Below are 16388 nucleotides of genomic sequence, written 5' to 3'. Positions count from 1 at the left end.
CACAAGGGTCTGGGGACAGAGCAATGGGCCCCTCCAGTGTCTGCTGAGGATCTGCCCTCCCTCCAGATGGGTAGACTGAAGGAACGGCCGACAGCACAAGGCTTCCCGCACCGTCCCCTGCTCTGCTGCAGTGGGGGGTGACCAGCAGAGACGGCCCCCGCGGGCTGTGCGACTGCTGCTCTTGGAACGTGCCTGCAGATCTGGTGGCCGAGCCCCCCTCCAGTTTGCCGAACAGACTGATAGCAGCGGCCTGACGGGGATCCCCCATCGTACCTATTTTGTGGATTATCCACTAGGACTACTTAGCCCAAACTGTTTCCTTACTCCTTGTATGACTCTTCCCCAAAGCAGCTGCCCTCACGTTAGGAACTCACTTCTCCACATCTCCATCTTCACGAAGCTGCAAACCACACACACTGCCCCCTACAAGCCACAGCCTGGGCCCTGTGGCCCCCATCCTCTGTGACTGGTGGCTGTGGCCATCGTTGTCCTTCGCTGAACCTCGTCTGGGTCTGTGGCCCTCCCGGCACCGGGGAGTTGTGACAAAGCGGGACGTAGGGCCACAGAGGGAGAGTGGCGTCCCAGAGCTGAGCAAGGGAGTGGTGGGAAGTGGGAGGACGAGGAAGGCAAACGCCTTGCACACTGGTGCTGCCACAGCTCCCAAACGCCGACCAGATTTGTGCCCGTGGCCAGGCTGAGCGAGGGTCCCACACAGCTCAGCAAAGTCACTGCAGAAGTTCCTGACTGAGCCGAGCCAGACCACAGCTCTGGGGCAGACCCACGGCGAGCGCTCTCGCTCCCACAAAGGGGTTTGCCTGCGCAGCCGAGCCAACCGGCCACGGCAACGGGCGAGCAGAAGAGAGAGTTCCACCAACCAGATTGGCAGATTTTGACTTCACAAAAAGAACTTTTGAGAAGCTATTTATTCCCTGGCAATGCAGATCGAGTTACAGGAATCAACATGGATCAATTAATTTAGGAGCGGCACCTAGCTTTCGTTATAAATCATGCCAGAAATCCTTCACGTCCTTCTTGCGAAGGATGCTGTCTCTCTCTGAACAAATGTCGGGTCTAACGTGCAGTTTGGAGTACGAGTGTGAGAGCGTGTGTATGTGTACATATATATATTCACTTGTACAGAAATGTTAAATCCTCAAGAGTAAGTATCTTCAGATGGTGAAAATCAATTTATTTTTTCATACAGGCTGGAATTGAAAATCTTAAGCCTGAAAGTTACTTTCTTGCCAATTTCACTGATAAAAAAGCATATATGTCTTGGCAAGATGCCTTGTAGTGGCTCCTCTAAACTATTCCATTAATTTATTTGGGTGACTGGTCTTGAAGCATTGGTTATTAATGCAGCTTCTGAGCTGTGACTCTAAAGAATGAATTCAGAGGCGTTGTCGGCGCTGTTGCAATTGCAGCATTCAGAGGGGCTGGTACTCAGCTTTTCATACGTGCATCTCATTTAGCACTAACGCAGGGTTTGATTAAGATGCAGAGGACGGCAGAGCAGATTCTGATGCTATTTATCCCCACAAAAATGAGGAGGAGCTCCACTCCCAGGAATGGGTGGGAGAGGTGTAAGAGGGGAGACAGGATCCCCCTGGTGTGAACCATGGCTGCGCTGAGCAGCAGCGTTAAACTACCGCCTTTCTTCATTAGCCATAATCTCCATCATTCCTAACATTCCAGAGTTCCCGACTCTGGAATTTCTCTGCCCGGAAGAAGTCAGTGTCAGGCCATTTATCTTAATGCTTCAGAGCACCCAAGCGGTTCCTCCACATCTACCTTTGGTGGCAAGGCAGAGTTGTCATCGAGGGGGCCCTGGGGACCCCGCGGAGGATGCAGGGGCACAGGAGGGTCTCTGCCTGCCACCAACTCGCATTGCTTTGATACCGCCCGTGAAAGTAAATGATGACTCCACAGAGAAGAAACTTGCGTCTAGCCACAGCCCAGCAAATATCAGTTCAAACCTGTAATTAATCCCAGTAAAATTTTTTAAGGTAGATTACTTAAGCTGTAAAATCAGAGATGCGGCAAAACAAAACGTACACACACACAGAAAAGGTCCAACAAATGAACATAATTTATGTGCATTCCTTACTGACTATTAAATTACTACCAAGATGTTTTTGCTTATTTGAATGGTGCATGCTCAAGTGAGGCCACCCAAATTCCCATAAATAAGCGACCACCTTTGCAGTGTGGCCGAAGTATTCTGAGAGGAGGAAAGGGAGGAAGGAACAACTTTTCCCCCAAATAGGAAGAAATGTACAGTGGTGAAAGCTCCCCAGAATTAGGTATGAGCTGGAGCACTGTACGCTCCTCACCGTGGTCGCTCCTGCAATTTTTGATTGATGACTGCTCTCACAATGACTGACAATCGCTTCTAAATTGGACTTTTAACAAATAGCCAGGTCTATCAAACCGCTAGTGCTGTGCTGAGAATTACAGTTGGTGCGTTTTCACTTGGAAAAGGAGCGTTCTTATCTCATGGTAGCTAAGTTAAAGAAACTAATAGGAAATAAATTTCCAGCAAGGAGGTGGCAGGCTGTAGAGTCCGGGCAGAGCGGGAGATTGCCTTGAGCAGAGAGGCGCGTCGAGGCGCCCTGCCTGCGTCGGGGGCTTGGGCTGCCCTCCCCAAAGCGCTGCCACAGCCTTGTCTTTGTGGCACCAGCGGGGTTTGCTGCGGGGAGACAGCCCTTCTCCGCGGAGGGGCTGGGCCCTGTGGTGACGGGTCTCTGGTTCGGCTCTTTCTTTAGCAGGAGCCGGCAGCGACGGGGAGCTCCGGCCTTGCGGCGAGCCCTCACCCAGGCCAGCTCCAGCCAGAGGGTGCTTGCCTGCTGTGGGTGCCCCCACCCCGCGCGCCCGGGAGCCCGAGAAAGCTGGGCTCCTCCTGGCATTTCAAAACACAATTAAGTCCTTTCAGCTGGTCAGAAGCGGTGATTTAAGAGGAGAAGAGAAAAGTGTTTTTTCTCTTCCAGGGAGCCCTGTCTCATGTAATTTAAGTTGCCTGAAGAGCTACAATGCCTCATGCAAGTCCTATTAGCTTCACTAAATGCAGCCTATTGATTTTTTGCCAGTTTATTTTGCTCTATGCTTTAAACTGGGAGAACACTGATGTTGTTTAAGAGCTCTGTGTCAACACCCAAGGAGCATTAAATGCAGGAAGAGAAGGAGAGAAAGGGAGAGCCAGTGAACCCAGAGGCTTCTGATGTGAACTATATAAATGTTAAACAAGTCGTTATCAGCAAGCCGAGTATGCTATTCATTTCAATTACCCATTGTAATGCACAGATATTTAATAATCCTTTTGGAGGCTACATTTCTTGCTGCTCTTTGAGCTTTGATAGATGGCACAAATCTACCTTACAGGCACTGGCCCAGATTTTCAAGTGAGGGAGATTATCCTGCCTCTTGAATGGAGTTTGCTGTGGCACATCCACTACTGCACGTTCATCAAGTGGATTATAACAAGCACGAGCTTTAAGTGAGAAGAAATGAGTCCGTGGTTATTTCAGGCAGGAGAATGAGCCCCCAGGGTTAAAGACAGAGGAACAGCCTGTGTCACGGTGCTATACTGACCAGTTTCGGGGTGTTAAGCCACGTGCCAACTTTTGTTAAATATGCCAAATAAAGGAGGTGGACAGGCGAAGCATTTGGAATATGAAGCATCATGGGGGACACTTTTTTCTTAGCTAATTTACCCTTATTTATAGTGTTTTTCTGAGAAGTACCTATGCTGGCATGTTTTGGGTGATGTTGAAAAACGAGGGGGAGATGTGATAGCAGCAGTTGGGATGGGCTGGGGCTCCATCTCCTGCTTTTTTATGGAAGGACAGAGACCAGAAACAGAGATAAACAACAGCTAAACCAGAAAAGTGCTTCTGGCGCAGCAACTCCTCGTGCAGCTGCAGGTGAGCAGTTCCCCTTATTCAAAGCAAAGCACAAAGACTTATCAGCCCCTCCAACTTATCAGCCAGCTTCAGGCTCTTGCTAAGTAGTGCTGTGGAGGAGGAGGTTTTGGCTGACTAAGCTGCCTCTTATAAAATAAGAAGGCAAAATGAGATCTCAGAAAACCAAGAAATTAGGCAGAGAAGAAGAACGGCACATAAAGGAGCGGGCAGCAGCAGGAACACAAGCCTCAATATCCAAGTGCTTTTCCAGCACTCAGCTGGGTGCGCAGAGCTGGGCTGACGAGAGCCACGTTCACCCACGGGAATGCGGCCACCAGCGAAGGGGGTACAGCAGAACGCGGATGTGCCTTTCCCGGGGAGTCTCTCTGGACTGAAGCCGGTTATGTCTTTTGTGACAACCTACATAGGGACAATTCAGAAGGTGGTCGTAGATAAATGCTGTGTTTCAAATGTTATGGAAAGAAATAAAATAACCACATTTCTTCTCACCCAACACATTTTATAGAAGAAGAAAAAGACATTCATGTGAATAGTAAGTTAGAAAACATATTCCTTTTTTAACAGAATGCCTGCTGATAGTGAAAGAATAGCCATGTTTATTTTTAGCCGTAAGACAATCATCTTGAATATTTCTATGCCTCTGTTTATATGGATACGTTAAATTTGTTTGGCAGTTGCACATATCTCAGAGGAGACATGTTTCCTTGCAATGCTTGAGGAAAGACAAACATATAATAGAGTGTGTCCAAAAGAGAAAAACATGCCCTCTGAAATGTTCTCTGTCTTCTCTCATTGTACAGAAACATTACAGGATAAACAGAATTCTGGTTAGGAAACAAATACATCTAAACAGACATACTGATAGCCTGTCACACCAGCAAGTTCTGCAGCACATCAAGGCAGGGCCTCGCCGTACCTGACTGACGCGAAGGAACAGCTCGGTTCCACCTGCAGGAGAAGGTCTCTGGAGCGCTGACTTTCTGCTGAATGTCTGCACAACGTGTGCTGGAACCTTTGCCTCTCGTTACGGCAACGCGAAGCCAAACGATGTTAGGCCGTGAAAGCAGAGAGATATTTAAGACAAGGTCAAATTGGGAATAGTTCCATTATGTGACCTGTTCTCAAACTAGCATTTACTGTAAAGACACAAGGTTTCAGCAAAAAGATGACTAATTCTTATTTTGGGGGTGGGGGGTATTGTTTTTCCAGAAATCCAAAATTTCCACATTTGAAAAAATGTGGGCTTTCATGAGCAGCAAACCCACAGCACTTGTTAAAAACAACGAGGAAGGAATCCAGCGAACCCTCACAGCCGATTACGCCCTGCTGATGGAGTCAACCACCATCGAATACATCACCCAGAGGAACTGCAACCTGACTCAGATCGGGGGCCTCATCGATTCCAAAGGCTACGGCATTGGGACTCCCATGGGTAAGTGACAGTGGTGGGGTTCCTGCAGGTAGCCCTGGAGCGGGGCTGGTAACCCCAAATACAACAGATGGGATTAAGACAGTCCACTCCCACCAGCGAGTTTCCAAATACCAAAGCTTATACTGTCTGCCTGTTGAAGAGCGGCCTGAACAGCCCTGCTTAGCGCAGACACATTCCCTACTTTATGTGACTTTTGTCCTATTTTCCCGCTGTGTGTAACGGTGTTCCCCCTCCCCAGGGTCACCGTACAGGGACAAGATCACCATTGCCATCCTCCAGCTCCAGGAGGAGGACAAGCTCCACGTAATGAAGGAGAAGTGGTGGCGAGGGAACGGCTGCCCTGAGGATGAGAACAAGGAGGCCAGCGCTCTGGGCATCCAAAACATCGGTGGGATTTTCATCGTTTTGGCAGCGGGCTTGGTGCTGTCCGTCTTCGTGGCCATGGTGGAGTTCATCTACAAGCTGCGCAAAACGGCGGAGCGCGAGCAGGTACTGATTTCCTCGGTCTGCCTGCGCCACCACTAGCCCAGCCATTAAGGATGTTACAGGCTGGCCCCAGAGACAGGCAGGGAGACGGGCAGAGGGATCCGGGGCTGCAAGGGCTGAAACGCAGCACCCCCGAAATGCCCTTCCCTAAGGCTCATTGCGTCTGTCCCGCTCCGACAGCCTCAGGTGAGGGGGTAAATCACGTCTGCTCTGATCAGGGTCATCTGCTGCTGCAGTAACTAGACTAGTAAACATTTGTAGGGTAGTTTTGAGCAAGCCAACACATAAGTCATAAAAATACGGACATAGGTCCCTGGGAAGGGACCTTTCTGAGCTGTTCCATCCACTCACCACTATCACATGCAATCGTGTTGCATATTCCGGGCGTAACGCATGAAGTCTCCATCTCTTCTCCCCACTCCTGTTCAAAGGGCCTCAAGAAACTTGCCAGGGTCCACCAGGAAGCCTCATACTATTTTATCAACTTTTCCCAACACTTATAACAAACAGCCCTTCCCACCCGCAGTGGTTGATTAGTGCTCATGAAACGAGGACTGCTTTGATGTTTTTTCCTCTTCCTCATGTGTCATGGTATGGTAAGTGGACAGTGCATTTGTGTGCATGACCAGGAATCAAAGCGAGCTGCCCATGTGATGGACTAGATAGATGAAGGAAAACTGCCCACTAGCAAGCCCAGCAGGATTCGATAGCCCTCTGTTTCCCAGCACATAAATCTACCGGCCCCCAGCAGGGATCACACAAAGCACTGGCACTCCGACAGCCGCCTGTAGCTCTGCCTTTTTGCAGGATTTAGTCTGTCAAAGCTGTAATTCTTGCCAAAGGAGAGAGGGGTCAACCAGACGCCCATGCGTCACTGAAGTCCCACTAAGCACAGCTGATGCCTTAAATGCAGCCTTACCCTCGTGCTTGCCCTCTGCAGAGCCTAGTTTCAGCATCCTCCTGCTCACGGAGAGGTTAGCAGAGCGTTTTGCCAGGAGTAACGGTGCCTTTTGTCCCTGCTCTCCCCAGCGCTCCTTCTGCAGCGCCATGGCCGATGAGATCCGGCTGTCCCTCACCTGCCAGCGACGGGTCAAACACAAGCCCCAGCCCCCCGTCATGGTGAAGACGGACGCCGTGATCAACATGCACACGTTCAACGACCGACGGCTGCCAGGGAAGGACAACATGACCTGCAACACTGGATTGACACCTGTGTTTCCCTAGGGAATGGGAACGGGGGGGCGGGAGGGAAGGAATTGCAGCAGACAAGGCTGGATGCACTCTTAACTAGGGAAGAAAGGATTAAAAAACAAGAAAAAAAAACAGGAAAAAAAAAAAGCCTGGTTTGGTTCATTTCAAGAACAAGGCCTTTACAATACAGCTGCATCGATCACCGGCATAGAAGCAAGAACTTCAAAGCACGGACTGTAACATGGGTCTTGGGGCTTTTCTGTTTTGTTTTTGTTATTTTTCATTCCTTTTTCTTTAACGCTTAGATCCTACAGGCCTCATGGAGTCCAAACACACTACCACCCAGGAGTCTGATGTTTACATACTGAAAACACACGGAGGCGAAACAGGATTGAGCCAAACTGACCCTCGGCGGGTCCGGAGGAGCCCCCGAGAGAGGCTTCTTTAGCATGGCAATAAAAAGAAACACTTGGTCGGGTGCAGCGCGAGTGAGCATCTATTCCACTGACATACACAGCACATTTAGGATACGTTGTCCAGGAAAGGGAAAGGTATCTGTGAAGCACCATGGTGGTCAAGGCTGTGCCTTCTCTCAAAGCAGCTCACGGTGGCCCTTTACCTCACGGCTGTGCTGGCTGTGGCCACCCGCAGCTGGAAGTGCACGGGGAGTGTGGGGGAAGAAGGCAACACCCACGTTCATCAGGAGATCCAAGACAGCTGACTGCGAAGGGGCGAGTTCACCTGAACGGAGCCGAACTCCTGGCCAGGGATGGGACAGCGGGCGGGAGCTACTGCCATCTCTGAGTGCCACCACCCACACATCCCCTGCCAAACTCCAGCCCGCGCCCAGGGTGACACCCTGATCTCCAGGTCCTCAGCTCCTTCGCTCTTCCCACAAAGCTCAGTCCCTCCTGAAGAAGTGTGGTGAGCGGCCGAGTCCACAGGCTTTTGCAGGAGCAGAGCTGTTTCCAAGAGCCAAACGGTATCAGTTTCCATGAAATTCAGCAGTGCTGAACGGCAGCTCTGCCGTGTCCGCACTCAGACCAGGAGAGGACCCTATGTCTGGTTTAGGACTAAACGCTCTCCACGGCGTCAGAGACCTGAGAGACGAAGCCTCAGCCTGCAGGGCCAGGGCTGGCCTGGGACACGCAGCACTGTGGGAGCCAAGCCTGACACCCCCCTTGCTCTGCCCGGGGAAGCGCAGCCCCTCAGGCAGCATCTCCACGTGATTTAAGCAAACATAGACTAAAACATTTTTAAGAAATCTTCCACGAACCGTGTTCTTATTTTCAGGTTGCATAACCCAGAAGCCTGGTCCTGCAGATGAATTTAGCCAGAATTACCAAAGACCCCTCTGCTGACCTAAAGTAACGCTCAAGCAACGTCACTCAGTTCCATCCCTCCACGGGGAACCACACGGGTGGCCAGTGGGACACTCTGCGGATTCATTTGCAAAATGAAACAAACAGAAATGGCTCTGCCCATTGTAACCCAGAACATGACGAGGAGAGGTGCTTAAACGTGCCTAAAAGCTCTGATTTAAACACTGGCGTTGAAGAAAAGAGCAACCTCCTTCCCTTGCACACGTAAGGGTGACGGTGACCTGCCACAGCTCGTGCTCTGCTGGAAACCCCTCCTGCACCCACCACCCAAATCCCGGTTCAGAGGGCAGGGCAGCGATGGAGCAGCTGGCGCTCGAGCTCTGCATCCCGAATCTTGGCCCTCCGTGTCGTGAGCGTAGCGAGGTGCCACGGCCACCGCAGGAACCAGCAGCGGAACTGACCCAGTTTGCCCTCCCCGAGCTGCAAGGCCTTTCTGGAAATTTATCCTCGCCCAAAGGAACAAACCTGTTTGTAGCTGATTTCACGTTTTTTTCCCACCTGTTTCTATCAGAGGCTCAGTTAGGAAGGTTATCTGTGGAGCTGATGAGAATTAGCAAATTAGCTCAAGGGGAGAGAGCTGCTCCCCCCTGCCATCACAGACCAGAATTTGTCCTTAATTTGTTTTTTTCTGCGGTGCAAAGAAGCAACACAGTGACCCGAAACAAAAAAATGAATTTGTCATATTTTGACTCAAGTAAAGGTACGCAAAGAATTTACGTTAATTTTCACCTTTTCATAGAAACCATGAAAAATTAGGGGTGAAAGCTGCCAACTCAATGGGCATCACATTCTCAATGGTTTGCTGATTAAATACCTATGGCAGAGGATAGAGTGGAAGTATGGGTCTGCTTCCCAAAGCTACTGACGTTGTGCATTTCTTTGCAAACCCATAGGCTTGTCAGAGCAGTAGATTTTGTTTCCCTTGCAGAATTCTAAGCTCTTAGAAAGAGATTTTTACAATTAAGGCAGAGAAAAGCAAAATGGGCTTTAAATGTCCAGAGTGTAAAATACCACAGAAAATAGCATTCATTTTTCTTCTTGACAGATTTTTAGAAAATAAATAAATAAACATTACTAATGCCATAAACCCCATTTATTCATTTTTGACACCGGTTTGATTTGATTTTATGCACAAACATCCCGGAGTGACAGGTGAGCATCTGGAATGCCCGGTGCTATCTGCCGGCATGACCAAACCCTGCAGCTGAACCCTTTCCTGTCCTTCTCCGCACTGCCCAGAAACCAGCCATGGAATAGCAGCTAACCTCATGCATCTACATCACGGCTCTGTGTTTAAATCCTGATCATTAAAACATTTGACATTTAACAACACGGAAATGTTCCGCACCGCTCAAACCAACGCAGGAGCCGTGGGAGCCGCTGCCTCCCCGCTCCCCCCCAGCTCCTGCTCCCCACGAGCTGGCGGTCGCAGCCCCAGCCTTCCCGCTGCCGCCCGGGGGCAGCTCCAGTGGAACGAGGGGCAATTCAGCTGCGGCTACAGCGCTCGGCAGAGACCGGAATCTCTCCTGTTATTCCCTGGGTGCTCCTCGCTTCCGTCCCGGGCAGCGTGGGAGCCCGTAAGCCACACATGTTTCATGGCAGAGGAGGAGAAGGAGCCCCACTCTTGGCAGCGATGCGCTGGGAGACTCCAGAAGGGACAGACCTGACCACAAAGCCTCAAAGCTGCCTGCCAGCCGTTCTGGGACCTGTTTGTGACTGTCGGCAACTCATGTCTTAGAAATCATCTGACTTCCAGCTGTGTTTCAATCAGTTCCTTTCTTCGCTTGGTGGGCAGAAGGACTGAAAAAGTGAGGAGGAAATAAAGGAAAACCAGGTTTGGGCTATTAAACTGTATCTAAACTGTTGTCACCTCAGTTCACTGTCCCTTTATCACTTGCTTTTTCCTTCCAGCTCTCCCGTGAGACAGAGCAGGGGCACAGTGGGTAGCTTTGGTTGGGGTTGCTTTTCTGTTTGGAGTTAACCAGCAGCGTGTTGGGTACGACGGCGAGACGAGAGACCCACAAAGAGACGGAACGTGCACAAGGGAACCAGCTCCAGCTCCGGGCACCCACCGCTCTCCCCTCGGTGGGGGCTTCTGCGGAGCAGGATTTGGCCGGGCGCCAGCACGGGGGGGGTCTCTGGGAATGTCACCACAAAGGGTCCCCCCCACAGGTGCTGGCAGCTGTCACCCGGCGCTCACCAGCCTGAGCCACGTGCAGCCGAACCGTGCGGAGACCCAGCGACCGCAGGGGTGACGGCACGTCCCTGCGTGGGAGTCACGGTCCTGGGCATTGGCGTAGCAAGCCCTCTGCTCTCTGTACCTTATTTTGACATATTTCTCAAAAAAAGACAAAAAGAAGAAAAAGAAAAAAAAAAAAACAGAAAAGAGTGGATAAAAAAGGAAAAAAATGGTCTCCGTGACATTCAGGGGATTTTCCTTTGTGGACATGCAGAATTTCTATGAATATAGTTTTTTGTAAACATTTTGTAACAATTTTGGTTTCATAGTAACTGTGTTACTTGCTGATCATTCTAGGCTGATGTAAATAAAATTTCCAAAAAAAAAAAAAAAGAAAAAATTCTGATTATTTTCCTTTTTAAGACACTGTGATATATCAAAGTGCACAGTTTGCTGTATGAAGTAATATGGTTTTAAATTTTAAATAAAAATAATTTCTAGAAAATAATGAAGTTTACGCCTGTTTCTACTGAGCAGTTCCTTTCTTCCTTGTGGAAATTTTATACCTAAGAACGAGCTGTTGAACGACATCCCCCATCTCTCCTGACAATCAGCCATAAAAAGCTAGTGATAAAAAAAAACAGTTCGCAACTAGACGCCCTGCTGTCGGGAGACGAGCTGCCAGCGCTGCTGGGCAGAGGGGATCTGTGCGCGTTAGGAGCGATGATGATGGGTTTGGCCACAGCCCACGGGGAGGAAGGAAAGATCCTGGTTTGCTTCACCTTCGGCGAGAGGGGGTAGGACAGCTGAGGAGGCTCAGACAGAAAAACTCTCCCTGCCCCATGGACTGAGGGAAAGGCTGGTGTCAGACAAATCATTAAGCCCAGGTACTCCATGAAGAGCCACCTGCAGAACCACTCTCCCGGTGTGGTTCGCCCGCGGGCCGCGTGTGCTTTTCATTACGGGAAGGTGCCTGAGCCCCAGAGCTCCGACAGTGCAGCGGGTCCCCAGCGGGCTTCCAGGTTCATAAAAGCTCTGTTTACCTGCTTTCCCTTTCGATGTAAGTCAAAAATCTTATTAGCCTGATAAAAGCTGAAAGCACCCTAAAGGCCAATGTTTATTAGTCTGAAATCTTTATGACTCTGCTTTATTGTATTGAGGCAGGGATAAAATGTCTGCGGTTTCCAGGACGGGAAGGATGAGAGCGACCTGAGCTGTGCTATTGGAAGCTGGAATAAAACAAACTCTAAAGGCAGAGGCACAGCCCCGGGGCCGGCCTGGCAAGCCTCAGTCCCCACAGCCCTCCTCTCCTCCCCGGTGAGAGATGGGCATCGCCCTGGGTTTGGGGTAGAAGGGTGGCATTTTAGGCACTGTGATTGTGCATTTATTAAACAATCCCCAGAAGTTGCCACTTCCTGTACACTGAGATTTAAAAGACAATTCCTTCCCATTTTAATTATTTTTAAGGGTCACCCTCATAAATCTTTCTCATCTTGATTCACTCGGGCCCCCTGTAAAACCGCAGCTTTGACGCTCCTGCCAAGGAGGGACTTTCAGAGCAGAGCCGAGTCTCACTTTTATATTCTGAGCCCTGATCAATATGCAGAGAACACGTCAAAAAGAAGGGAAAAAAAGGTAAAAGCAACTGATGCCTTTGCAAAGCTTCTTCTACATTGCCCACAGAATGTGAGACCAGCTTCTGGGAACGAAATCCCTTCCCACGTGCCAATGGTGGCACAAGGGAACGGCTGCTCCTGTCTGCTGAGGAAAGCAGAGGGCAGGACAGGGCAGCGCCGGCCGACCCTGCGCGGCAAACCCCCATCTGCACTAGAAATGTGAGCAATTGTCAACATAAATCGTTATCACCAATAACACAAGGCAGCAATTAACCTTGTCAGTCAACGGATCACCCTTTACTGCCTGTGGACCCACCGCCTCAAAGCTGCCAATCATGCTACAAATGAATAATTAATCAGACAACAGATTTCACTCATAAAAAAGGAGATCGGTTCCCTTTGAGTGCCAATTAGTCCCTCTGGGCAAAAGAGGGAGAAAATTGGGAAATGGTGAGAAGCATCTCTGCCCAACCTCCCACCTCCCTCTTCCATCCAGGCACCTTTAGACATTTTAGATTTTCAGCTCAGCAGAGAGAACAATTTTTAACCTCCAGTTTTTTCAGCAAAATCCCATTTTAAAGCGGTAATTGTACATCTGCGAGCAGGTGTTTTCCTGACCCTGGATGTCAGAGCTCTGATGCATCCCTGTGCCGGCTCACGGGGAAGGACAGCCGACCAGAACCACCGCGACTCCTCCCTCGCGCTCCTCTTGCTCTCTACCCAGCAACTACCAACACCAGCTCTTTCCTCCTCCCTCCAACCAAACCTTTGTCACTCAGGAAGGACTCAGGCAAGTTGGGGCATAAATGTTTTCATAAGCAAAATACATCTGATTTCCTTAAAGAAAATTTGGTGAAGAAACAGAATGAGGGCAGCAGAGAATCCAGCTTCTCCTCTATTTTACCACGCGGTCGGTTTAACAGCCCAAGAGCAGTCACTGTATGTGGGAAGAATTGGGTATGCATCCTTAACATACAGGCCCATGACAGCCATGGAAACAGGGAGCTCTAACTACAGGTAATAAAATAACTTTCCACTTGAAAAAGCCCTTGGCCTTTCAGGCATCGAGAGGCTTTCAGGCTCTTGATACGATTTTCCGAAGTGGCGTTATCGTCATCCCGAGCGAGCTTGCTGAGTGTGCCGGGGTGAGCACGGCTCGCACCACTGCCAGCTCTTGCTCCGCGGGGCAGAACCTGAAGCAATGGCACCACAGGGGATGTCGTCGGCTGAGCTACGGAGCCTCCTCCAGAGACCACTCCATTGTCCCTCTCCGGGAGGAACCAAGTGGGAGCAGGGCAGGCTGGGCCCTGCAGAACCCGAGGGGAACGTCAATGAGGGGTGAAACCCAGCAGGGAAGTGAGCTCGCCAGCAGCCGGCACAAAACAGAACCTATCCTGAGCCTTTGCTGGACACCCGGTCTGGATCCAAACTTGCTCGTGACATCTGGAAGAATTTGGAAGGATATTTTCCTTCAAGAATTTCTGTACAATTTCTGTATCAGATATTTTCACCCAGGAACTGAAATCTCAAACTAGTCATGGGGCCAGTGGTGTATGTTAATGTTCTACTTTTAACTAGAAAAACCTGGGATTCCGGCTTGGAAAGCTGCGCATCTCGCAAGAGCTCAGGTAAACAGAGGAAAAGAAACAAAGCAGAAGACACGAGAAAACTGAAAGACGTGTCGTACCCTGAGGGGCAAGAAAGGGTGGAGAGCAGGAGACCGGCTCTGTCAGCAGAAGCGGGGGCTGAGGGGCACGGCAGCCCCGGGACAGCACAGGACTGCATGGGGCTGCGACTGCACTCCCAGCTGGGGCTGGTGACAGGGACAGGCTCTGTGCCTGCTCCTCTCACCCCAGCAGAAGCTGCTCTTCTGCCAGATGCTTGTAGCATCAGCAGCTTTGGACATATGGCTTTGGTTTTCCTCTGCTTTTCCAGATGTTAAAAGTATTAAAATAAATAAAAAAGCCCATCCCCCTGCCTCAAGGTAAGAACAACCTTCCTAAGGATGCTCCTGCCTGGCCACCTCCCGTGGTGCCAGAGAACTGTTCGGAGGGAGAGGGGGAGCACACAAGGATGGTCTTTACAACACGAGAGAGCACCAAGGATGGGTCAGGACCGGAGCAGAATCAGGCCCCGCTGCCGACCGAGTGAGCAGGAGCAGCTCAGCCAGAGGCGTTAGTGCCCAGGGACATTGTCAGAGCTGAACGCGCTGAGCAATTTGCTGGGGCAGACAGGGTGCTGACACCTTTTATTTTAAGTAGTATCAATGGTGCTATTTAGTACACGCCGAACACCGACTGAAAGCATCATCTGAGTAAACAAGAACTCTTTTGGCAGCACTGAAGTAACATATGGGCTCTGTATATAATGTGCCTTGAAATGGTTTTTGTAGATTAGCAAATTGACTGTGATACAGCTAATACTTCACAGCCCCAAAGACACTCTGCCTGGCTAAAAGGAGGACCAGGGCTGCAGTGGCTTCTTTTTGTGGGCACTAAAGGGAAGCAGGCGGAACCAGAAGATGATCTCCAGCAGGAGGGAAAGGGGGATCATTACAGGGAGAAAGGGGGCACATGGCAGAGTGCAGGGTTTGATGAATCATTGCAGAAAAGGCTGAAAGCGTGCTGCAGAAAGATTTCAGGCACATCAGGCACCATCCCACCCTTCTAGGGCTTTTTACCCTTCAGCACTAGTCAGCTTATTTTCATCCTCCCCTGCTGCCCAGGATGTCTTTCCATTTTCTACATGCATGCTGTTTACTCACATTATGGCTTTTTCTCTATTAATGTGTTTATCTTTCTCCCTATGCTTTGTTGGACGCACCATTCACTGCCTCTTTATGGCAAAGTGGCTGCTACACTTTGACAGTGGATTTTGCTCAGGGAAGTTTAGGCTGCTGCTCGCACTGTTGTTATGGCGGGTATCATTAACCATGCAGATCTGCACCATTTTTACAGTCGGTGGCAGCCTCTGCGCTCCTCATAGCCGGGGAGCGGAGGGGCTGGGGGTGCCGGGGGGAACCAGCCCATGGGGGTACCCGCACGGTTCGCTCTCCCGCAGTGGGAGCCTGCAGGGTTTGGGAGCAGGGGGGGGACACTGGCCCCTCTGGGACCACAGCAAACCCATGGGAGAGCCCCACTGCTCCCAGCTACCTCCATAAAGTCAAGTGGGACAGCACAAGAAATCCCAGTGTCCCCCCGGCTCTGGTGCCTGCAGCACACAGACCTGCCCGGGCCTCGTCCCTCCGGCTCTTGCTCTGAGCTGGAACAAATGCAGCCCCCCCCAGTGATGGCCGGGCTGGGATCCCACTGCCTGCAACCCCCGCCATCCCGCCCGGGGGGGTATCTGCCTGCGAAGACTCGTCTGCCCTCCCTCAGGACCCCAAACAGGCATTCCCTGAGCCAGAAAAGCATTTGAGCAAAGCAGACAAGTTTTGGGTTGGAGGAGACTTCACGTTGTGGAAAGGGAATGGGGTTTATTCCCAGGATTTCAGCAATATTGCTCTCCCTTTTTGTGGTCTAGCTAAAACTGTTCTGAGAGACATAATTAAAGTGCTTAAGAAGCATCTGTCATTATTAAAACAAAGTTGCTTTGCAATTTTACTATTTTGCTGCAGTTTCATTATCTTATGTAAATGAGCTGTCGATTCCCTTCTGCGGCGTGGGCTGCTCGGGGAGAGAAGCCCCAGTGAAGAAAATTTATTACCAGCCTCTCACTCTTGAGATTATCAATTGCAAATGAAGGAGCATAAATACATCTTCTTTAGCTGCTTATGCCACATTAACGAATATGCTCCAAGCTAATGGCTTTGCCACTCTCGTCAGATGGGAACAGAGCTTGGGGGGGGGCTCCTTCAGTTCACAGAAGTATTAGAGAGGTTTGAGTAGCTGCGTGTTACGCAGCAGGTCGTTACTACACTGCTAATCCCAATCTCTCCTGCAGATGATCGCGCAGCTACAACAGGTAATACAATTGGAATAGTTTGTCTCTTAGGATGAATTCTTGTCCTCTTGATGCACTGCAACACAGTCACACCTCAGAGCCCCATTCGCATTTCTAGCTTTAGAGCTCATTCATACATATGTGTCTAAAATTCCGTGTTGCCTTGCTGCCCTGGTGTTTCCGTGGCCCAAAACACACTTTGTCTCTAACCCCAAACCTCCTTGATGGCTCTGAGCCTGC

At 50.2% G+C, this 16388-nt stretch overlaps 1 protein-coding gene across 2 annotated transcripts in view; it reads left to right on the top strand.

Moving 5' to 3' along the window:
* GRIK3 (glutamate ionotropic receptor kainate type subunit 3) overlaps positions 1-7062 on the top strand; it is a 119311-nt gene extending 112249 nt beyond the window's left edge. For both annotated transcript variants that reach the window (XM_054223932.1, XM_054223933.1), the window contains exons 14-16: positions 5130-5352; positions 5591-5841; positions 6868-7062. In XM_054223932.1, coding sequence (XP_054079907.1) covers positions 5130-5352; positions 5591-5841; positions 6868-7062 — 669 coding nt within the window. The remainder of the gene's footprint in view (positions 1-5129; positions 5353-5590; positions 5842-6867) is intronic.
* The last annotated feature ends 9326 nt before the right edge of the window (positions 7063-16388 follow it).

Source organism: Rissa tridactyla, chromosome 18, assembly GCF_028500815.1.
Source record: "Rissa tridactyla isolate bRisTri1 chromosome 18, bRisTri1.patW.cur.20221130, whole genome shotgun sequence".
Taxonomy (NCBI): Eukaryota; Metazoa; Chordata; class Aves; order Charadriiformes; family Laridae; genus Rissa; species Rissa tridactyla.
Note: the sequence above shows the minus strand (reverse complement) of the source record. Positions and strands in the feature narration are given on the sequence as shown.